This window comes from Oryctolagus cuniculus, chromosome 12, assembly GCF_964237555.1.
Source record: "Oryctolagus cuniculus chromosome 12, mOryCun1.1, whole genome shotgun sequence".
Lineage (NCBI taxonomy): Eukaryota > Metazoa > Chordata > Mammalia > Lagomorpha > Leporidae > Oryctolagus > Oryctolagus cuniculus.
The window spans coordinates 1,880,268-1,902,814 of NC_091443.1; the positions used below are offsets into that span (position 1 = coordinate 1,880,268).

The 22,547-nt window shown below is 67.8% G+C and overlaps 1 protein-coding gene across 4 annotated transcripts; it reads left to right on the forward strand.

Moving 5' to 3' along the window:
- Positions 1 to 1,490: 1,490 nt before the first annotated feature.
- KLHL25 (kelch like family member 25) lies at positions 1,491 to 19,609 on the forward strand. Of its 4 annotated transcripts, none has more exons than XM_051835165.2 (3): positions 1,491 to 1,634; positions 12,717 to 14,515; positions 16,648 to 19,609. In XM_051835165.2, exon 2 carries the CDS (start codon positions 12,726 to 12,728, stop codon positions 14,493 to 14,495), a length of 1,770 nt encoding a protein of 589 aa, XP_051691125.1. In that variant the 5' UTR covers positions 1,491 to 1,634; positions 12,717 to 12,725; the 3' UTR covers positions 14,496 to 14,515; positions 16,648 to 19,609. The 4 variants fall into 4 exon arrangements, with proteins under 4 accessions (XP_051691125.1, XP_051691127.1, XP_051691126.1 ...); XM_051835167.2 differs by lacking the exon at positions 1,491 to 1,634 and adding an exon at positions 1,871 to 2,417; XM_051835166.2 differs by lacking the exon at positions 1,491 to 1,634 and adding an exon at positions 1,871 to 2,394.
- Positions 19,610 to 22,547: the final 2,938 nt, after the last annotated feature.

The window sequence follows — 22,547 nt, forward strand, 5'->3', positions numbered from 1 at the left end:
GGGAACGCGATCGCAGGGCCAGATCTTAGCTGCCGGCACCTGTAATCTCGGAGCCCGGCAGTGAGAGCCCAGGGTCAGGACGGCCTGCGGCCTGCGCGCCAGCCCGCAATTACACAAGCGCTCCAGCCCAGAAAATTGGCAGGTGCCGAGCCCGCGGTGCCCACGGTGCCGTTTCTGGGCCAGAGCCGTAATTCTGGCGCCGCCCGGCCCTTCCGGAGACGCCTGGCTCCCGTCCCGGCCCCCGTGGGCTCGCAGCCCCCAGACGTGGGCCGAGCGCTGTGGCTGCTCCACCTCCACGGCCAGGCTGCGGGGTCCTCCGGCCACCCTCGGGCGCTCCCGGCCTGCCCAGGGGCCGCCTGCAGGACCGGGCGCGAAGCGGACCTCGGGCGCTGGCCCCTGCAGCCTGGCCTCTGGCCTCACCTGTGCCCACCTCGCTCCACGTGGGAGCAGAGAGACGCCGCCGCCCGCAGGGCGACTCTGCCCGGTACCCAGGTCACCCTGCGCTGCAGGAGTCACAGGTCCCGGTGCCTCCCCTCGCGTCATACACGTCCACGTCACACATATGGTCACACACAGGTCATAAACACACGTCCACATCACACATACACACATACACACACATCACACACAGTCACACACACATACGGTCACACAGGTCATAAACACACATACAGGTCACACATACACACATACACACACGTCACACACATCACACACACATACGGTCACACACAGGTCATAAACACACGTCCACATCACACATACACACATATCACACACAGTCACACACACATACGGTCACACACAGGTCATAAACACACGTCCACGTCACACATACACACATATACACACATCACATGTCACACAAAGTCACACACATCGCACATAGGTCACACACATATGGTCACACACAGGTCATAAACACACGTACAGGTCAAACACAGGTCACACACATATCACACATATACACACCCCACATCACACAGGGTCACACACAGGTCACACATATACCCACACCCTCGTCACACACATATACGTACACGTCACACACATACTTATCACACAGGTTGCACACATACAAGCCCCACACACACCCTCACACACACACACGCCGACACCCCCTCACACACACACACTCACACACAAGCCGCCCCCCCCCACACACCCCATAGTCACCGGGGCTCGCACCCCGCACAGCAGGCCGGGCCGGCCGGGAAGCCCTGGGCTGAGCCCTGTGGGAACGCCTCGTCACAGACGCGCGTGACCCCACGGGACTCTGCGGACGATCCCGCCCCGACGCCGCGGTGGCAGAGCTCATCAGTCCATCGAAGTCTCTAGAATGTCGAGGCGGTCGGCGTCCGGCACCGGGGCCGCGGGAGCCTGGCCCTTTAAGAATCCGGTCCCAGTCCTTCCACGCCCCGCCCCCCGCGGAACCGGCGCGGCTCGCACGCCCTGCCCCTCGCCTCGGCTGCCACGGGCTCGGCCGCCCGTCCGTCACAGAGGCGCGGCCTCTGATTGGCTGCGGCGCTTTGGGCCAGGAGGCGGGGCGGGCCGGCCGGAGAAAGTAGCTGCCGGCGGCGTCTCGGCGGTCCCGCGGCGGTTCGTCCGGCGGAGCGGAGCGGGCCGGGGTCTCGGTGAGTGCCGGGGCCGCCGCCCAGGGGCGTGTTCCTCCCTGGGGCCGGGCGGCGCGCAGGAGCCGGGCGTCCACCGGCGGCCCGCGGGACCCGCACCGGTCAGCCAGGCGGCGCGCGCCGCGGTTCTTTGTGGGGCGAGCGTGGCGCTCCGCGGCGGGCGGGCCGGGGTCGGGGCGCGTCTCCGCGGGTGGGCCGGGGTCGGGGCCCGCCCGCCGCGCCCTGGGTCTGCCCGCACCCCCGCACCGCGCCCGCCCCGGCGGGGCCTCGCCAGCCGCTGCCGTCGGGACCTGTGTCCGGGCCCGGCCGCGGGAGCGGGGACCGGACGCCGGGCCTGCCGGGTTTCGGCGGGAAGTCGCCTTCGGGCCGGCCGCGGACTCGGCACCGGGCCCCTGGCTGGGGGCAGAGGCGGTGTGCGGACCCGGCGGCCCCAGCCCCGCGGACGGAGGGCTCGCCGCTCGTCAGGGGGTCCCGCAGCTGAACGGAAGGAAGGACCCCTCGGCCAGGGCGTCCGAGCCAGCAGCGCGCGGAGCCCCCGGGGTGGGGTGCAGCCGGGGCGCCCTGGCTGCAGAGGCCGAGGCGGTGCTGCCGGGGACCGGTCGGCCGTGCCCGTGCGGGGGCGCAGGGGCGAAGAGAAGACCCTCGGCTCAGCGGAGCGCAGCCCCAGCGCGGGCTCCAGGCTAGCCTCCTCCTGGGGTCCCGGGAGAGCCCACCCCCTGACCCCAGAGGCCCGCCGGAGGGGCTGGCAGAGGCAAATGAGGCGGTCAGTGAGGGGCACCTGTCCAGGTGGAGTTGCTCAGCTGGCACGGGCGCGGGGGCCGGGGAGGGGGCTCACCTGCCCGCACCTGTCCTGTCCCCGGCGGGACGGAAGCCTGCAAAGCTGAGCGTGGTGTGGCCGCTGGGCCTGCGCTCTGCTCCCCGGGGGTTGGGGAAGGGGCTGCCTGCTGCCTTGTGTCTCCGGTCAGCCCCCACCCTCTGGAGCCCGGTGGCCATCCAGGGCTGTGGGCATGCAGGCCCCACAGGGAGCCTCGCCGGCCCCTCCCTTCCCTGTGGCCTTCTTGCTGTCAACAACCCCCCCACCCCGTCTTGGTGCTGGTGGCCGGGTAAAGGGTGGGTACTGTGGCTCATCATCCTCTTGTTAGATTTTTAATGTTTTCATTTAACTTGAAAGAGACAGGAGTAGACATTGAGCGAACCCGGCCGCAGCCAGGAGCCCAGCCCCCATTTGTGTCTTCTCCGTGGGTGGCGAGGACCCAAGTCCCAGAGCTCCACCTGCTGACCACCCCCATCCCCGAGTCGCTCATCAGCAGGAGGCTGCGTGGGCAGTGGAGTAGCTGGGACTCGAGCCAGACCCGGGACGCAAGGTCCCCAGTGGTGACCACAGTCCCGCCCTGGCCGGTGTGTGGAGGTGGCAGCTGTGTGTCCCTGGGACGAGCGCCGTCTCTTCTGCACACACAGGCAACGTGCCGCCCTGGCCAGGCTCGTGCATGCGTCTCTGCAGGCTCCTGGGCTCCCTGGCCTCGGTTTGCTGTTCTGTGCAATGGGTGGATGCCCCTTTGTATGCTGCTGTTGACTTCTTCCAAGCCCCGATGTTCAGCGTGTGGGGCCCCGGTGCCTGCCGGCCCAGCTGGCATTCCCCGGGGGCGGGGTTTGGGTGCAGCACCAGCTCTGCCGTACCCTCCCCTTTCCATACCCTGGCTTCCCTGGGTGTGGGGTCTTTCTCCTGGGGGTGACTCCAGGGGGACAGGCGCTCGTCCCTCAGCCTTCCTGGGTGCCTGCCCAGAGCTGGGGCCCAGGGCTGCGGGCGAGGGCGTGGAGGAGGCGGCATGCGGGTGACTCACTTGCCCAGGGCTGCTCCTGTGCTGGGACCTGGGCAGGGGCGGTGGGAGCGCCGAGGCTCCCCCAGAGCAGACGGTGAGGCCTGGCCCCCGGGAGCCCGGGCGCCCCCCAGAGCAGACGGTGAGGCCTGGCCCCCGGGAGCCCGGGCGCCCCCCAGAGCAGACGGTGAGGCCTGGCCCCCGGGAGCCCGGGCGCCCCCCAGAGCAGACCATGAGGCCTGGCCCCCGGGAGCCCGGGCGCCCCCCAGAGCAGACGGTGAGGCCTGGCCCCCGGGAGCCCGGGCGCCCCCCAGAGCAGACCGTGAGGCCTGGCCCCCGGGAGCCCGGGCGCCCCCCAGAGCAGACCGTGAGGCCTGGCCCCCGGGAGCCCGGGCGCAGAGCCGGGGCTGCCTCCTGGAAGAGCTGGACAGGGAGGCGGAGAGTGAGGGGCGCTGAGTGCCCGCCGCACCTCGCCTCACCCGCAGGACCAGTTGGGCGGCCCTCACCCCCTGGGCCGGGGCGGTGCCCCGCGTGGCGCTTCCTCTGTGCCTCTCGCGCCCCCGGGGAGGCTGACCGCAGATCGGTCCGGGCTGAGGGAATTACTTTCCTAATGACGACAAGAGGAGCTTTCTCGCTGCGACCTCAGGACGAGCGCCTGCGGGGACAGCAGCCGGCTGGCCGGTCTGGCCGCGGATGGAGCGTTCGCTCTTCTAGGAAGCCACGGCCGTTGCCTGAAGCGTCCAGACTCCTGGTGCTGCTGCCCCAGGTGGCCCCTGAGGCCCAGGGCGGCAGGTGCCTCGACCCGTGGGCGCCGGGCACTGGGCTAGACCCTGGGAAGGGGCTCCAGGAAGGCCCCTGCTTGCCCGAGGACCCGTGCTCACGACGGCATGCGGCTGCCTCGGTTTCCCTGTTGGAAGGGAGGAAGTGGCTGCCGCTGGCCTCTTCTCTGCCAGCTCTGGGATTCACGCGGGGTCCAAGGCGAGGGCCCCACTCCCAGAGACCGCAGGAGGCAGGGGGCTGGCGGGGAAGTGGGCGTCTCGCACAGCTCCTGTGAGGCAGGGCGTGCAGGGCGGTGCAGGCTGCGGCGAGAGCGCTCTCTGGTCTCCTGTGGAAGCCGACCCTTCGAGTCGTTTGTTTTAAATAACTCGCCGGGCGATGCCTGTGTAAGGATGGGCCGCGGGCGAGAGGCCGCCTCCTCTGGGCCCTGCCGGCCCCCGTTCTGTGATTGTTCTGGGTAACTCAGGGACCCCCTGTGGTCCACGGTGAGCCCCAGGGCACCCCACGCCACACCGCTGTCCTCCACTGCCCGCCTCCCGGTGAGAGGCCTTGGGCCATGCCCGAGCTCCCCTGCGTGTCTGAGCAGGGGTGGGGGTGCCCTGTGCCCTCACGTGCACCTGGTGTCTATGGTTTCTTTCTGATGCTAGGAGCTCCGGTGGGGAGTCCCCCCACCCCCACCCCCACCCCCACCCCCACCCCCACCGCGCTAATCCCTGCCCTGCTGTGCCGCTCTGTGCTTTGCATGGGAGAGCATTCCGGAAAGCTCTGTGGGCACGGGCGGCTGTCACCAGTGAAGCCCTGTCTGGGGCCTGGAACCTTCCAGTGAACAGGCCTGGGGAGGCGCTGGGGGCCTGCCTGGCCTGACCTGAGCGCGCCCTCAGGTCACCTGCAGGGGCAGCAGTGCCCTCTCCACGAGGAGGCTCAGCGGGGACGCCGGCCGGCCAGCAGACAGCTGAGCTCCGCTCACCCCAGGCTCCCGGTGTCTGCCCAGCGTCTGCGGCAAGCAGAGCACCCGCCAGAAGGTGCTGGAGCAGGAGGCGGGGGGAGGGCAGATCCTGAGTGGGGGCTGCCTGGAGGGCGTCATTGCTGCTGGGCTGGGCCGCTTGGCCAGGTCCTCCCTGGGGACGTGCAGCAGGCTTTGCCCATGCTGGGGACGGCTCAGAACCAAGCCTCAGGGAGGCTGTTGCTGTCACCAGCCTGGCCTGGTTGGGGTCTTACAGCCTCGGGCGGGGGGCAGGGGGGACAGCAGGAGCCCTGGGCGCAGCTCTTGGGGTTCCCAGGCAGGTGTTTCTGGGGGAGCTCTCGCTGAGGGGCCGTTCCCTCCCGGCCGGGGGAGCGGGCAGAGCTGCCGCAGGAGTTGAAGCTGCTGTTGTGACCTCCCCGGGCACTTGGCCGCTGGACAGTGAGGGGGAGAGTGTGGTGGGGCTGGCCGCCCGCCTGGCACTCAGCGGGGCCCTCTGCTGAGGTCTCGGGACAGGACCCTGGGCAGCGGCAGCTGCCGCCCCATCCCGCTGGTGAGAAAAGAGGCTCCCGCTGCCGGGCGTCCGGCAGGGCCGGGATTTGAGGGGGGCACTGGTCACTCCGAGTGCCCTGTGCTGCGTGTGGGACTGTGGGGTGCTTGCCACACACCCCCAGGGGCCGTGCGGAGACCCCAGTGCTGCTGGCCGATCCTGGTGTGTCCTGGTGACCCAGGTGGCGGAGGGGACGTGCAGGGGGCCAAGCCTGCCCTTGTGGGTGCCCGAGAGTGACCTCTTGTGTTGCTGATTCCGACATCTGCAGGCCACTCGGTGAGGCCGTGATGGGAGTGGAGCTGAGAGAGGGACGAGGCGGGGCTGTGCTGGCGGGTCAGCAGCTGACCATCTGGCAGTGGAGTGGGCAGCGGGTGGCGCTCCGTGGGCCTGCGCACAGGGGATGGCAGAGCAGGCCCCGTGGGAGCTCGCTGGCACACACCAGCGAGGCCTCCGTGGGCACCCACGTGTCTGCTATGAATAGATGCGCTTCTGTCCTCAGAAATCCACGCAGCACCCACGCCACCTTGCCGCAGAGGCCCTGCGCGCTCCGTGGTTTCGCAGGGAGGGAGCTGGCCCTGTGGGCACAGGGTGGAGGCGGCAGCCCACCACGGCCTGGGTGCTGGCTCCAGGGGGTTCTGGGAGCCGCAGGCCGCCCTGCTCCTGCAGAAGCCGCTTCCCTGAGAAGTCTTAAAAGTGAGGTGCAGGGTAAGGGAGCCCCACCGTCCCGCATGCCTTTTTTTATTTTATTTTATTTTTTTTTTTGTCTTGAAAGGCAGAGAGAGAGACAGGGAGAGGTCTTCCATCCCTTGGTTCACTCCCCAAATGGCCATAATGACCAGGGCCGGGCCAGACTGAAGCCAGGAGCCAGGAGCTTCACCCGTTTGCCACACGGGTGCAGGAACTCAAGTGCTGGGGCCGCCTTCGCTGCCTCCGTGACGTAGCCGGCACCCCAGGCACCGCCGCGGGGTGGGCCCTGTCTCCATGGTAACACTAAGGCGCTGTTGCCCTTTTCCGGCTTCTCTCCCGTGTGAATGACTCGGTGAACCGTGGCTGCCCGAGTGATGGATGGATTCAGACAGGGCGAGGGGGCCTGGGAGGGCCTGACCCCTTCCTGTTTGCTGACCAGGCAGGTGCACAGCTGCCCCCAGAGGTGTGGCAAGCCTTTGGCACCCGGCACTGCGCCCGGACCAGAGCTGGGGGTCGGAGTGCTGGCTCCTCCACTCCAGCCCAGCTCCCTGCTGCGGGAGGCTCCAGTGCGTGGGCCCCTGCCCCCACACGGGAGACGCAGAGTCCTGGGTTCGTGCCCGCGGCCTGGCCCAGCCCTGACGTTGGGGGCGAAGCAGCAGATGGCAGCTCTTTTTTGTCCCTCTTCCTTCAAAATGAAAAAGGAAAAGAGACGTGTGTTTGTGCAAAAACTTGAAATCCACGTGCAGTTTTTCGTAATGTGCATTTTTCAGAAACTTTTTGAAGATCCTACGTGTGCATGGATTTCAGAATTTTCTGAAATAAATATCTTTTCATTTTCACAGACTTTGAAGTTCCATATGTGAGAATGCAGCCACTATCCCAACTAAAATCGGTTGGCGACTTGGCCTGTGGAACCAGCTCTGGTTTGCACAGCTCCTGAGTGTACCCGTGGTGGTTACGCTTCCTCTCTGGTAAATACCGCAGGCCCTGGCGCAGCGGTTAGGCTGCCGCCTGCAGCACCAGCGTCCCCCGTGGGCACCGTTCAAGTCCTGGGAAAGTAGGGGAAGGTGGCCCCCGCCACTCACCTGGGAGACCAGGGACGCTCCTGGCTTCAGCCTGTGCCAGCCCCGGCCGTTGCAGCCATTTGGGGAGTGAACCAGTGGATAGAAGATCCATCTCTGTAACTGCCTTTCAAATAAAGAAGTAAATCTTTAAAAAGAAATTGGCAAAGATCAAGAGGCAAAACCGCGTGAGAAAGGCCCTGGGGACCCCTGTGAGGAGGAGCCCTGGACGCAGGCCGTGGGGAGGGGTCCTCCGCAGACCGCGCCCCGCTCTGGTCCCGTCTCTCGGCAGCCCTCGGGAGCAGGCCATGAGCAGGTCTGCCGCTGTGCCAGGAGAGGCGGGGGACGACGTGAGGTCGTGCAGCTCACAGCCCTGGCCAGGGAGCTCTGGCAGCTGGAGTTCGAAAGGTGGACCCTGGACCTGCCGCAAGAGCGGGGGTCAGAGGGCGAGCCGAGAGTGCCAAGTGCCTGTCACCAGCCCTGCCTGCCGCAGGCGTGTGCAGTGTGGCAGGGTGCAGGGACGGCGTACACGGTGGCTGGTGCACGCAGTGGGTTGCGTGTGCATGGTGTGTCATGGTGCACAAGGCAGGTACCTGTGTGTGGCACCTGGGTGGTGCACACGGCAGGGTGCTGTGTGATGCGTATAAGGTGCAGGCGGGTGGCCTGTGTGGTGCCGACGTCGGTAGGCGGTCTCGCCGTTCCCGTGTGAAAGCCGCTGTCCTGTGCGTGGCCCGTTGCACTTTCACGCGCCCAGCCGGCTGCTCCTGTTCTGGCTGTGTGGCGCCTGGCTCCGTGGCTCTGCCACGGTTTATCTGCCCCTGCAGCTGCGCTGCCTTGGGGACCCCCCCTTGCGCAGGCACCAGAGGCCCAGGGCACCTGCCGGTGCTGCCAGCTGCACCCCGCGCCCTCCTCTCCTGACGTGCAGAGGCAGTGCTGTGGCTGCGGCTTAGGAACCAGGAGCATTCTCGTCCTGCTCGGCCCCTGCGTGGGCAGCCCGGGGAGGGGCAGTGCGAGGGAGACGCCCCCTGCAGCGACTGCCTGGTCACGTGCCTGCTTCCCCTGTGCTGGGCGCAGGCCCTCGCAAGAGTCTGTGGGGAAAATGGAGTTGACACGAAGTAACTTTTAAAAATATTTGTTACCCGTCTGTGTGAAAGGTAGAGAGCCCGAGATCTTCTGCCTGCTGGTTTGCTTCCTGAGTGGCCTCAATGGCCAGGGCTGGGCCAGGCTGAAGCCGGGAGCCGGAGCTCCGCCCAGGTCCACCGCGCTTCCTGCTGCCTTCCCGGCGTGTTAGCAGGTGGCTGGATTGGATGTGTCGCGGTGTCCAGGAATAGCACTGGTGCTCTGACACCAGATGCCAGCGTTGCCGGGGCTGTTTAACCTGCTGCACCACAGCACCAGCCCTGGCATGGAATTATTTTGAAACTCATACATAGTTTTTGCGCAATTCACATTTTCTGTGAGCTGCTCGAGAGCCCTCGTCCTGCTTGTTGGTTTTCAAGTTGCCCTGGTGCCTCGGGCAGTGGCATCCAGGCCAGGCCGGCGGCCCTGGGTCCCTGTGAGGATGCAGGCTGCCCGGGGCCGGGTCCAGGCCGGTCCTGCTGGCGAGGGCGCAGCCTCCACAGGAGGTCGTGCTTGCTCCGGGGTCCTTTCAGCTGCTGGCCGTGCCCTGCTGAGAGCCCGTCCACTCTGCCGCTGGGGCACAGGTGCCCTCGTTGGCCCACCTGGGGCAGGAGCTGGGGCGGCAGGGGGGCACAGGCAGCACCCCCTTGGCTGCAGGAAGGCCCCTGTGCAGGCGCCCACCTGGGGGCCCCAGAATCTCAGGCACTTTCCTCCAGGGGACAGGGCGGGAACAACGATGTTGCGGGAAGAATCCCAAAGCTGCCGAGTTGCCGCGTCCACTCCCGGCAGCTGCTCAGCGTCGTGTATTTGTGGGAGACGCTGAAGTGGGTGAGGTGGAGGGAGGCACTGCCCACCCCAGACCTCTCCAGACCCCTGCTCTGGGTTGTGCCCATCCCCGTGTCTTATACAGAGGGGGGTTCTTGTCCTGGGGCAGTGCAGCCTCGCCGCCCTGTGGGAGTGCCCGTGTTGGGGCGTAGCCTGAGCTCACCGCCACAACAGGACAGAGTGCCCAAGTGCCACTGCCCGGCTCGCTTGCTCGAGGAGGTGGCCCTCCCCAGGGAGGCAGGATGCCAGGCAGGGCAGGGTGCCTGCGCGTGCCGTGGGCTGCGGGTGTGGCCGGTCAGTCACCATGGTGGGGGACCCTGCAGGCCGGCCCGTCTGAGGAAGAGGTGGTGAGGCGCTGGCGGGGGGCGGGAGGCTGCGCCCCAGCATGGCCTGTCCACCCAGCAAGGGCGGGGCTGCCCTGGCCGGACGCATTGGCAGCTGGGGTGTGGGATCGCTCCCTGTGTCCATGTCCCTCACAACTTTGTCCTCTTGGGGGCTCGCCGAGCCTGCCATGTAGAAGCTGGTCAGAGGGCAGAGTCCTAGCACCAGAGCCCGACAGGTGCCCAAGGCTGAGGCTTACAAACCAGCCCCTCTGCCCTTGGTGCCTGGGGAAGGGGAGCTGTGACCGGCAGCTTGCCATGGCTGCTCCCGCTGTGGTGGGACCAGGGTTTCCTGCTGGCTGTCACTCCTATCCCTGCAGGGCCCCTGGTGAGATCTGGGAGGGCTCTGCTGGAAGCCCCTCCCCGGCACCGCCTCCTGCAGCCTCTCTGGACCCAGCAGGCAGGGCTCCCGGGCGGGCGGCACCAGGACAGGGAGATGTCTCCTTGCCCTGCTGGGGTAGCAGAGGAGTGAGGGGCTCAAGTCCGCTGTCGGGCCTGCCCTGGGGGAGTCCCTGGGCCTTGGCTGCTTGTCAGGAAAGCGGCTGCTGCGGTGGGGTGCTGGCTGTGGCGCTGTGGCCGTGCACAACCCTGTGCAGGTAGTTCTCGCACACGGAGGTCCGGGCGCCTCCAGGCGGAAATCCAGCCCCAGGGTGCTGGGGAGTGGGGGCCGGTGCTCATACCCAGGGCCACGAGGGCCGGGTTGGCGGCGGCCCTGAGCCAGTTGCTGGCACCTGGGAGCCACACAGAGCTGCCACCATTGAGACTCGACCCGGCTGGCGGAGGAGGTGGGAGGGAGTCACGCCCCAGCTACACTTCAGGCTTCCCGAGGGCAGCGCCTGAGGGCCCCTTTTATGGCCTCCATGTATTCCTTTGGGAGTGGTGGCCAGTGGCCCAGCCCCAGGAAAGCTCGCAAGTCCCCTGGAGGTGTCACCCCCGGCAGCAGGTGGCAGCCTTGGGTCAGCCATCTGGGCAAGGAGCCTGTGTTGCCGCTGCTGGCTCCAGAACACATCTCCGATAGACCCGCCCTTCCTCGTCTCAGCTGGGTGCGTGGAGAGGGTGGGGTGTCAGGGCCCCGGGAGGGGCGGCTGCTGGATCCAGTGGCCACCGCCGCCCACGGTGGAGCACTCGCTGCTGTCCCTAGCCGGCCCTGCACAGGCTGGATGTTCTGCATAGTGAGGACGCGGGCTGTGTCCCTGGCGGGGGAGGGATGGGTCCATCCAGCAGATGCCATGACCGTGGTGCTGTGGCCACATGGGCGTGCGCCTCTGTGCTCTGCCCACTCAAAAAGCCGAGCAGGGACTGGCATGGTGAGGGTGGCCGTGCCTCGTCGGTGGTGCCGCGAGTCGGCTGGGGACCGACCCACTGCTTGGGGGCAGCATCGTGCAGGAGGCGGCGGGGGAGCTGGGCAGCGGGTGCTGCGCTGGCCTCGTCTGGCGGCTCCGCAGCGTGCACTCAGCCAGACCCCCGTCGCCGGTGCCCCTCAGGGCCGGGGGGCTGCTCTGCCAGGCTTTGTCCCTCCGGAGGGCTGGCCAGGCCCGGGGCAGCTGCCTGGGGGTCGCCAGGCCAGGCAAGCTGAGCAGCTCACTGGACAGGCTTGGAGCATGCCGTACACGTGTGGCTCTGGACAAAGCAGGCACTGCCCTGGCCAGGCCTGTGGCTCCCCTGCCGTCCACAGCCCTGGAGCAGGTGTGGTGGTTGTGGCCACTGTGGAGGGGTGGGGCACTCAGGGCAGCATGAGCCTGGTTCATCAGTGGCCTGGGGCACGTGGGTGCCAGGCTTGGGGGGCCTCCTGCTTCTCGCTTTCCCAGCCCTGCCCTGGTCCCCTACATGGTCTGGAGAGACTCAGACCGTCCTGGGCCCTGGGGCCGGAGGGAGAGGCAGGAGAGTGTCCAGGTACGGAGGGGCGGCCGCCGGGAGCTGCTGCAGGGGCTGGGACTCAGCCCCCACGTCGTCCCTCAGGGCTCAGGCTCCGGGGCCCGGGTGAGGGCAGCCTGGCTCTGGGACGGAAACACTCGGGGGGCACGGAGGCCTGGGCAGGACAGGATTCCACGTCTAGATGAGAGTCGGAGCAGCAAGGGCCTCGTGGCCCAGGGTTCTCACAGCAGGGCCCTATGCCTGCCCCACCTGAGCCCAGAGCAAGGCCTGTGCCCTGGCAGCTGACTGCTGGCTCCTCAGAAGGGAGAGGCAGGGCCTCGGCCCACGGCCCAGACCTGGAGGGGAAGCGCAAAGACCTTGGCGCCCGTTTGCCGCTGCCATGGCCGCCTGTGCGGAAAGGGCGCGGGCCGGGTGTCGGACGGTGGCTCGGGGGTGGGCTCTCGCCAGCCCGTGGGCTTTGCTGCCTTTTGGCTGAGCCTCGTTTCCACAGCCCTCGGCCGGGGTCTTGGTCGTGCTGTCCATGGGAGTGTCCTCCCATCCACGTTCAGTCCAGGTGGAGTCAAGGCAAGGTGCTTAAGTTGCCCAGGTTCAGGCAGGGCCTGGGGGTGGGGGCCTACAAGGCCCCGGATGCAGAGTCCCTGGGAGGGGGGCAGTGAGCAAGGGTGCCACACTGGGGCACCACCGGCCTGTCTCGGTCAGCCTGCCTTCTCCACGTCCTCACACGTCCAGGCCCAGGGCCTAGGATTACGAGTATGGCTATGCAGGCCGCGTGTGGCCGGTACCAGGTGGAGCCCAGCTCAGGACGGGCCCCAGGCGGGGCTGCTCGCGGATGCAGTCTCAAGTTCCCACAGCAGGTGCTGCAGGAGGCCAGTCTCCTGGGGCCGGCCGTAGAACTGGGTGGCCTGCAGGGGTGCCCTGGCTCCGCCTCTGAGGCTGTCCCTAGGCTGGGGTGGGGGAGGGTCCCTGACGCCCGCCCAGCCGGGTCTGTGGGGGCCGGGCTGCCAGGGCCGCTCACCGTGCCTCGTCCCCGCAGGTCGGCACCATGTCGGTCAGCGTCCATGAGACCCGGAAGTCGCGGGGCAGCACAGGCTCCATGAACATCACGCTCTTCCACAAGGCCTCGCACCCCGACTGCGTGCTGGCCCACCTCAACACGCTGCGCCAGCACCGCGTGCTCACGGACGTCACGCTCTGGGCCGGCGGCCGCGCCTTCCCCTGCCACCGCGCCGTGCTGGCCGCCTCCAGCCGCTACTTTGAGGCCATGTTCAGCCACGGGCTGCGGGAGAGCCGGGACGACACGGTGGACTTCCAGGACAACCTGCACCCCGAGGTGCTGGCGCTGCTGCTGGACTTCGCCTACTCGTCGCGCATCGTCATCAACGAGGAGAACGCCGAGTCGCTGCTGGAGGCGGGCGACATGCTGCAGTTCCCCGACGTGCGCGACGCCGCGGCCGAGTTCCTGGAGAAGAACCTGCTGCCCTCCAACTGCCTGGGCACGCTGCTGCTGGCCGACGCGCACCAGTGCCGCCGGCTGCACGAGTTCTCCTGGCGCATGTGCCTGCTGCACTTCGAGACCGTGTGCCGGGGTGACGACTTCCACGGGCTGTCCAAGGACGCGCTGCTCGGCCTCATCTCCAGCGACGAGCTGGAGGCCCAGGACGAGCGGGCCGTGCTCGAGGCCGTGCTGCAGTGGGTGAAGCACGACCTGGAGCGGCGCCGGGCGCACCTGCCCGAGCTGCTGCACGCCGTGCGGCTGGCCCTGCTGCCCTCCGACTGCCTGCGGGAGGCGGCGGCGGCCGAGGCCCTGCTCATGGCGGATGAGCGCACCCGGCTCCTGGTGGACGAGGCCCTGCGCTGCAAGACCAGGATCCTGCAGAACGATGGCGTGGTCACCAGCCCGTGCGCCCGGCCACGCAAGGCTGGCCACACGCTGCTCATCCTGGGCGGGCAGACCTTCATGTGCGACAAGATCTACCAGGTGGACCACAAGGCCAAGGAGATCATCCCCAAGGCCAACCTGCCCAGCCCCCGCAAGGAGTTCAGTGCCTCGGCCATCGGCTGCAAGGTCTACGTGACGGGGGGCCGGGGCTCCGAGAACGGGGTCTCCAAGGACGTGTGGGTGTACGACACTGTGCACGAGGAGTGGTCCAAGGCGGCGCCCATGCTGATCGCACGCTTCGGCCACGGCTCGGCCGAGCTGGAGCACTGCCTGTACGTGGTGGGTGGCCACACGGCCCTGGCGGGGGTCTTCCCTGCCTCGCCCTCCGTGTCCCTGAAGCAGGTGGAGAGATATGACCCCAGCGCCAACAAGTGGGTGATGGTGGCCCCGCTGCGGGACGGCGTCAGCAACGCCGCCGTGGTGAGCGCCAGGCTCAGGCTCTTCGTGTTCGGGGGCACCAGCATCTACCGCGACATGGTGTCCAAGGTCCAGTGCTACGACCCCGCGGAGAACCGCTGGAGCATCAAGGCCGAGTGCCCCCAGCCGTGGCGCTACACGGCCGCCGCCGTCCTGGGCAGTCAGATCTTCATCATGGGCGGTGACACGGAGTTCACGGCCGCCTCTGCCTACCGCTTCGACTGCGAGAGCAACCAGTGGACGCGTGTCGGGGACATGACCGCCAAGCGCATGTCCTGCCACGCCCTGGCCTCGGGCAACAAGCTGTACGTGGTGGGGGGCTACTTTGGGACGCAGCGGTGTAAGACCCTGGACTGCTACGACCCCACGTCGGACACGTGGAGCTGCGTCACCACCGTGCCCTACTCGCTCATACCCACGGCCTTTGTCAGCACCTGGAAGCACCTGCCTGCCTGAGGCGTGCGCACGGCCCACAGGTGAGCGCGGGAGGCCGGGTGGGTGCCCCCGGCTGCGCCCCGGCCTTGGGGATGGCTGGCAGACCCTGCAGAGCTCAGCGAAGGCTGCGGCGTCCGCGGCTTGGTTTCTTTCTGGGAAGGATGGGTGGGGGCAGCTGGGGACCAGCAGTGGGGCTGGAGGCTCCGGCCCTGTGGGCGTGGCTGCTCGTGAAGCTGGGGTGAGGCCCGGCCCCTGCTGCACACCCGGGCCAGAGTGCGAGTGCCTGGGCCCCTGCTCACACCCGGAGCCCCCTGTGGTGCTGCTGTGTGGACTGAGGGCCCGGGACCGCCATCCTGTCCGCCTGGGGTAGCCGTGTCACTTGTGTCCCTACCTGTCTGCCGCTGAGGTGCAGCGAGGGCTTTTGCAGCAAGTGGGCCTCCCTTGGTCCCGGGAGGTTCGTGTATGCAGATGGGGAAGGAGATTGCCCATGACCCGCCTGGGGCCTTCTGGGAGTGGCCAGAGCTGGCCCAGCAGTGCGAATGACTGGTGGGTGCGAGAGGGGTTTTGTGCGGGAGACACGCTGCCCTGGGCACACCTGCCCCACGCTCCCGTGCTCAGGGACAGGCGCTGGCCGGTCCAGGTCCCGGGGCCCCGGCGGGAGCCGGCCTGGGCCAAGGATGCAGTGGCCGCGAACACTCAGCCGAGCCCCGTGGTCTCTCCTCGCGGGGCTCTGGTCTCCGTGGGGACAGAGCTCAGGCGGAGACGGGCTCAGCAGCACGGTGAGGTTCAATGGGCGGGGCATCCGTCAGAAGGGATGGGCGCCTCCCCAGGCGGAATCAGAGCGCGCACTGCCAGGCCAGGCGGGCGGCTCCGGGAGGCTGGGGCTCACGAGGGAGGGGGCCGGTGCTTCCCGCCAGACCCCACTCCCTGGACAGAGGTTGCTGGTGTGAAGCAGGTAGAGCCTTGGGAGGGACTCACTCCCCGGGGGCAGCAGGCGGGGCAGCCCCTGGGCGCCGGGCGCCAGGCGCGTTCTCGGGGCCGTGTTGTCCTCGGCCCCTCTCACGCACACAGGCTGCCTGCGTGACAACGCGGTCACACAGGGCAGCGTGGCCGTCTCTGGCCCTGCCCTGGCCTTCAGTCCTCGCCTCCTGGGCTCCTGCTCCCCAGGCCAGATCCCCTGCGGCTGCTGTGTGTGTTCTGAGTCGGCCCGGCAGTGGTGGCAGTGGGGGGAGCAGCTGGTCGGCCTGGGGCTGTCCCTCTGCGGTGGCGCCGAGGTTGGGCCTCTGTCCGCACCGCGCAGCAGCAGGTGCTGGGTGTGGCGCCAGGCCCTCGGGGACCCTGCTAAGGGCAGGCAGTGGATGGCCTTGCCTTCCTCTTGGCCCTCCCCCACCGTGCCCAGGCTGCCTCGGTCCTGACCGAGCACGGGGCGGCGTCCAGGTGAGGGAATCCCCCAGCACGTCCTGTCCTGCCTGGGAGGCCCCTCCACCGCGGGCGGCGGGGTGCGTGGGGCCCTCCGTGGCCTGCACATGGGGTACATGGGGTGCGCATGTGGGCACCTGGCCCCTTCTGCTGGCTGTGTCTGAACTTGACTGTCTGGGAGCTCTCTCTGGCCAAGGCAGCCCTCCTCGGGGCTGGGCGGAGTCTCGCAGAGCTGCCAGCGCTAGGAGTGCCCACGCAGCGAGTCGGCTCCTGTCCTTGCTTCTCAGCTGCGGCTCCCAGGCCCGCCATCCTCTCTCCCAGGCCTCTGCACTGAGAGTGCCGCCTGGACCAGAGCCGTGGGACCGTCCTTACAGCCGTTCCTCATGGCCCTCGTCCGACGGCAGGACCAGCCGGGCCTCGCCCTTCCTGTTTCTGTCCCGCACGCCCACTTCTCAGGTCCCGCCTCAGTGCCTCTGCACGTGCGGTTCCCCTAGGCCAACTGCTCAGGTTAAAGGCCACTTCCTGTCTGAATCCCTCGGCGTTTCCCTACCTGACGTCGGCAGTCCGGCCTGTGCTTGCCCTTGGAGGCCACCGATGGGCCGGTAGCCAGCGCCCACCGGGCCCGGGGTGCAGGAACGGGTGACTGTCCGGGCCGCCGAAGCTTCGCGGGGCGGAGCCTGCCACCTCCTGAGCAGCTGGGAACAGCCCTGTGGGCGGCCTGGCTGCTGACTCCTCCCTCCTGTCTCCTCCACAGCCGCCTGTGCCGGGGCCGACACCGGCTCTGCCCGTCCTGGGAGCAGCCGCCGCTCTAGAGCACCGTGTGCCGCCCGCCCGCCTGCCCGAGGGCGCGCTGCCTCCAGGGAGACTCCTGGGTGCACCGGTGGCCGTGCTGGGGCCAGGACACAGGTGCCCGCGGCGACCACCAGAAGCTCCGGTAGTAGACCTGCAGGGCCTCAAGGTCCTGTGGGAGAGTTCCTGCCCCTTCGCCCCCCCCCCCCCGCCCCAGCCTGTGCCCACCTGGCCCACTGAGGCCCTGCCCAGCCGGGCCTGCCTCACAGCGAGGACCCCTCACCGCCATGGGCCTGCCCTCAGGTGGGACCTGCTCTCAGGACTGGGAGCCCCCAGCGAGGACGCTGCTGGCCCTGCGTGCCGACTCCGTCACAGGGGCCCCTGAACTGCCCGATGCTGGGCCTGGGCGAGGCCCCCCAGCTCCTGCAGACGGCGCCCCTGGGCCAGCACCCGAGGCCTGGTCCTCACCCCAAGCCAGCACAGTAGAAGGGGTTCCTGGGAGGGGCCCAGACCTGCTGCGTGTGTGGCCCCTGGCACACTAGCTACTGAGTGAGCCTGCAGTGTCCCTACCCCCGCTCCAGCCCTGTGGGCACCTTTTGAGTTGAGGCCTTTGCCTTGGGTTTTCCATTGCTGGCAAAAGAGCCCAAAGCACAGGCTGCGCCCCGGGGCACAGGACCCAGCGGTGCTGCCCCGCCTCCTGACTTAATAAAGAGTTGAGAAGGTCTCTGCCTGCCTTGGCCCTGGGCCGCGGTTCCCATCCCCCACTAGGGCCCAGCGCCTGCAGGCGCCATGGGGCCCCAGGGAGGCGGTAGCTGCCTTCGCCGCCTGCTCCTGTCCCAGCGGTGAGTGCCAAGAGGCGATGTCATCCATGACCGTCAGCGCTGTAGGTCCTGGGGACATAGCTGTGGCGGCGCGGGCCACGGGCGGCTGCCTCCCAGGACAGCCGCTGTCGCCTGACAGCCCCCGCTTATGCACACAGTGTGTGGTCTAGCCCAGGACAACCGAGGCAGGTGGCCCAGGGCCCGGTGCCGTGCAGGCCCACGCACACCCAGTCCTGGGGGAGGAGCACTTGCGTGGGGAGGAAGGCTGTGACCGCGCGTGGGAGGGGCGGGTGTGGCACGAGGCCCAGGCCTGGCCGGACGCCCCGGCCCGGCCCACACCGGTCGCTCCTGCACCAGTGGCGGAACGGGGCTGAACGCAGCGGCCTCCAGTGGGGCTGCGGAAACACGCACTTCCGACCCCGCCGGCCCAGGTGAGGAGCACCTGCCGGGGCTGCAGGTCCGCTGCCCACGTCCCTGCCTGGCCCTGCGTGCCTGCAGCTGAAAGGGAGACGAGGTGGGGCGGTGCCAGCAGGGCCGGGATGTGCCCGGGACAGCTCCAGGGCTGGCGGGTGGCATCAGCGGCCTCGTCGCGCGCCTCGTCTGCTTGGCTGTCCCAGGAGCCGGTGCCTGCCAAGCTGTCCGTTTGTCCCTTGAGCGGCCACCAGCCCCTGGCCTTGTCCTCGGCGACCCCTGGCGGTGGGCATTCCTGGCCTCTTCTTGCCGGCGAGGAGGCGACACACAGGGGTCGGCAGTGGACACCAGAGCCGGGTCGCCAGGACTGGTCTGAGCACCCCGCGCTGGGTTGCACCAGATGCTCCTCTGACACAGGCCTAACTGTGGCGAGGCTTACTCACGGCTGAACCGGGCTGCAGAGCACGCGAGCGGCCTCCTGCTGTGGTGGCCGGTGTCGGGGGAGGGGGGCAGGCCAGGGGCGGCCGGATCCAGGATTGGGCTCCGGAAAGGGAGAAGGCGCTCCCATCCATCCGTGGGGGCAAGGTGTTCCTGACGGCGTCCAGCGTCCTGTATGAGCCGTGGGCGACGAGGCCAGGAGAGGGCGGAGGCTGCCCCCACTGGGTGGCTCCCTAGTGTCGGCCTGGGTTCGTGCGACCTTTGCCGAAAGGTCTCGTGTCTCCTGTGCAGTCCACGTTGCGCTCTGGGAAGCCCTGCCCCAGGGCCGGCGGTCACACGGCCTCGGAGGTCACGCCTCCCCGAAGCCAGAGCCAGCAGCTGCAGGCGGTGCCCCGCCTCAGACCAGCAACACTGCCTTCCTGGACTCCCACGCCACGGGGGCAGGGCGGGCTTGGTGGGGACACAGGGCGCCAGTGTCCTGCCAGTGCCCCTCCACCAGGCGTCTGGTGCGTGGTGAGGGCCCCGCACCCCACAGGGCAGTGCCTGGGTTGTGTCCTGGGCCTACTTCGGGTTCCTGCTTCCCACTCATCACGTCCTGGGAGGCAGCAGGGCTCGAGTGCGTGGGGCCCACAGCCACGTGTGCTCCTGGCCTCGGCCTGGCCAGCCCCGGCTGTCGTGGGCATTCGTGGAGTGAGCTGGCCGGTGGAGGCTGTCTGCGTCCTTCAGGTGACCGGTGAATGAGTCGGTGGCTTCTCAGACGGCCGTGGCGCCTGTGCTGGGCTGGCAGGTGGCTGAGTGGCAGGGTCCTTGTGTTCTGGGAGATGCACTCACTGGGTGCGGGGGGGGGGGGCGGGTGGGGAAGCCCTGGTGTGAACTGGGCTCCTGGCAGCTTCGCAGAGACCTCGCTGATGCCGGGTAGATGATGTTTAAATTGTACGCCGTTGGGGCCGGCGCCGTGGCTCACTTGGTTAGTCCTCCACCTGCGGCGCCAGCATCCCATATGGGCGCCGGGTTCTAGTCTAGCTTGCTCCTCTTCCTCTGCTGTGGCCCGGGAGGGCAGTGGAGGATGGCCCAAGTGCTTGGGCCCTGCACCCGCATGGGAGACCAGGAGGAGGCACCTGGCTCCTGGCTTCGGATCGGCGCAGCGCCAGCTGTAGTGGCCATTTGGGGGGTGAACCAACGGAAAGAAGACCTTTCTGTCTATAACTCTACCTGTCAAAAAAATAAAAAGTAAAATAAATTGTATGCCGTGATAAATGGTGACACGTGTGTATCCCTGTGGTGGTGGCTGTCGCCCGTGTCACGTGCTGGCCCCAGAGGGTACAGCTCGGCGGTTTCCAGGACGGACACGGTGGTGCAGCGTCGTCATGGTCAGATTTAGGACACCACTGGTCCCTCCAGGCTGGCCCACCCACCACCCACCACGGGCACCTGTGCCTGCGGCTGACCACGCACATGCCAGGGTGCCAGGCTCAGGCGCTCCCAGCCGCCCGGCAGCCCCGAGCCCCGGCCGGACGCACGGTAACCACCCGGGCCACGCTGTCAGCGCGGCCTCAGCAGCGTCGGAATTCTGTTGAGCGTGAGCTCCCGCAGGTTCTCTGGAACGGCGCAGAGAAGGTTGGAGCCGCCGCTGATGCGTGAGCCTGGAGACGCGTGGCGGGGCGTGGTGAGGCCCCCACACCCAGCGCGGCCTCCGACTTGCCAGGTGTGCACTGGAGCTTGGGCAGACGGTGGGGAGCTTCTAGCATTTGAGAGGCTGAAGAGCCAGGCGCTCGGTCCAGGTCTCCCACCCTGAATGGCGGGAGTAGTCACCTGAGCCGTCGCCGGTGCCCTCCAGGGTCCATCTTAGCAGGGAGCCGGCATCAGGCGCGGCAGCCGAGTCTCGGTGGCCGGGCGTGGGACGCGAGTGCCTCGATGGCCAGACGCCTGCCCCGCGTTGGGAGTCCTAGTGCAAGGTGGCCGCGTGGTTATTCTGGGCTGTGGGATTACAGGTGTTTGCAAATGTTTAAAAATCACAGCTCAACTTTCCCCAGCCATTGTGGCCACTTGAGGAGTGAATGAGCAGCTGGAAGAGTCTAACTCTACCCTTCAAATAAATATATTTAAATAAAAATTTAAACACAGCACTGGCACTGGCTACATCCTCTTTAGCTAATATAAGATCGTCATCAAGTTCCTGCACTGACACCTTCATTCCCCGGCATGCACCTGGCCCCACTGCATTGCCCTTTTCCAAGACAAGGAAAGGGGTGGTTCTTGGGCCCCGCCCAGACAGCCCTGCGCCTGCACCTCCGGGCGTGCCCGTCCCCCTGCGGAGTGTGTGCTTCACTTTGCTGGCAAATCGGCTCGCGTCCCCGCTGGCGTTACTGAGTCAGAGGCGAGAGCCTGGAGCCAGTCACCCAAGTTCCACGAGGTTGTGGAAGGAGGTTCCTGTGGGCAGCCCAGTGAGTGCCTGCCCAGGACTCCCCCCGGGACAGAACGTGGACGGACGGGCTCTGCCTGGAGGAACCCAGAACCGTCAGGGCTCCTGACACCGCACCCGGAGGCCGCCATCCTGGGAGTGCCACGTGCGTCCACGATGCAGCTGCGAGGTCTCACAGAAACCACAGAGGCCACGTGGCTCCTTGTCTGATGCGGGGATGAAGCTCCGAGAAGCTGGGCCATTGTTTCAGGATGCAGAGGGTGTGCTGGCCTCCTGGGCAGGAGCGGCAGGGCTGCCAGGGCTGTTTTGAGGGGAAGAGGCTGGGCGATGGGGCTCCCAGCCATCGCAGCCATCCCAGCCCCGGTGGCAGGGAGGCTGGTCCTCGGCCACTTCCCAGCGCCCAGGCACCGGAGCCTTGGATGGGAAATGTGGGCCAGGGGCCTGGGGGAGGCCAGCGGCAGGGCTGGGTGGGGGTGGGTTTGCCTGGCACCAGAGGTGGCTTCCTAGGGGAGGTGGCTGGTGGGCAGGAGTCAAGCTTGGCCAGCTGAACCGCACAGCTCTGCTGGACTGCCCAGGCAGCAGCCCCTGCAATCCTGAGGCTGGTGGCCACACTGCAGGCCGTGTGCCAGCCCTGTGAGAACACCCGCGTTCACCTTGGTCCAGCCCAGCTACTGGCAAGGAGGTCACGTGTGGGAAAGGGCAGCAGCCAGTTGGGGCTGGCCCGCACCGGCCCCCAGCATGCAGCTTTGTTTCAGCTGCCAGCGTCCCCCTCCTCTGATCCACAGAATCAGACACCACGTGGGAAAGCGCACGGTTGTCAAGGCAACTGGCAGTGGGAAGTCAGTTCAGGGCTGGCTCCCAGGGAAGGGGGGAGGGGCCGGGGAAGAGGGGCCTCTCAGCTGCTGCCCCCCCATCCCAACCCATCAGCTCCCCCTGAGGCCTCCTGGACCCTCTGTCCTGTGTCCCCAGAGACAGCAAGTGACTCCTGGATGGGGAAGCAGCCGAGCTGTGTGGAGCAAGCAGCACCACGTGCAGAGGGGCCTGGGGCTGTAACGGGGACCCAAGGTGCACAGGGCAGGCCAGCTCCTTCCCAGCCCAGGAGTAGCAGGGCGGGAACGGGGCTGCTCCACCGCCCTGGGGTGGCCTGCAGCTGCGGCCCTGAAGAACAGGGGACGATCTCAAGGGCACAGGGAGGGACGTGGGCTCCTGGGTGTGCTCCTCGGGGTGGCATCCAGGCCCACCATCCCTGCCACCATGACAAGGGCTCGCAGTGCCACTGCCCAGGGTAGAGCTCAGCTCACCTGGGTCCTGCTTCTGCCTCCAGCCTGGCCGCCTCAGGCCTGCCATCCTCCCTCCGCGTTTTCCTGCAACAAGTCTCCGACCGCCGCACAGACCCTCTGCTGAGGTCTCCTCATGTGGCCTGCGGGCCCCTGGCACCGTCACACAGGCCACATCTGTGCTGTGGCCCCCAGGAGCAGGTGGGCGTGACCACCCGTGGACTGGAGCCCATTTGTGCTTCCGCTGTTCCGGAAGAGAACGGACTTGTTCTGTCTCCTGACAGTGTGAGTGAGCGAGCCCGACCCTGGCCCAGAGCCAGCCACACAGGCCTGGCGGGAGGCCGTGGGAACTCCCTTCTGCCTGTTGAAGGCTTCCTGGTGGGGGTGGGGGTGGGGCGGGGACTGCAGGGCTGGGAGGGGGTGGAGACCAGTGCTTCACTGTTTCTGGGGCGGTAGCCATGGCCAGGGATACAGGACTCCCGAGAAAGCCCTGTGT

Excerpts from the sequence above, each read along its gene's own strand:
- KLHL25 (XM_051835165.2), top strand. The coding sequence starts at position 12,726 with ATGTCGGTCAGCGTCCATGAGACCCGGAAGTCGCGGGGCAGCACAGGC.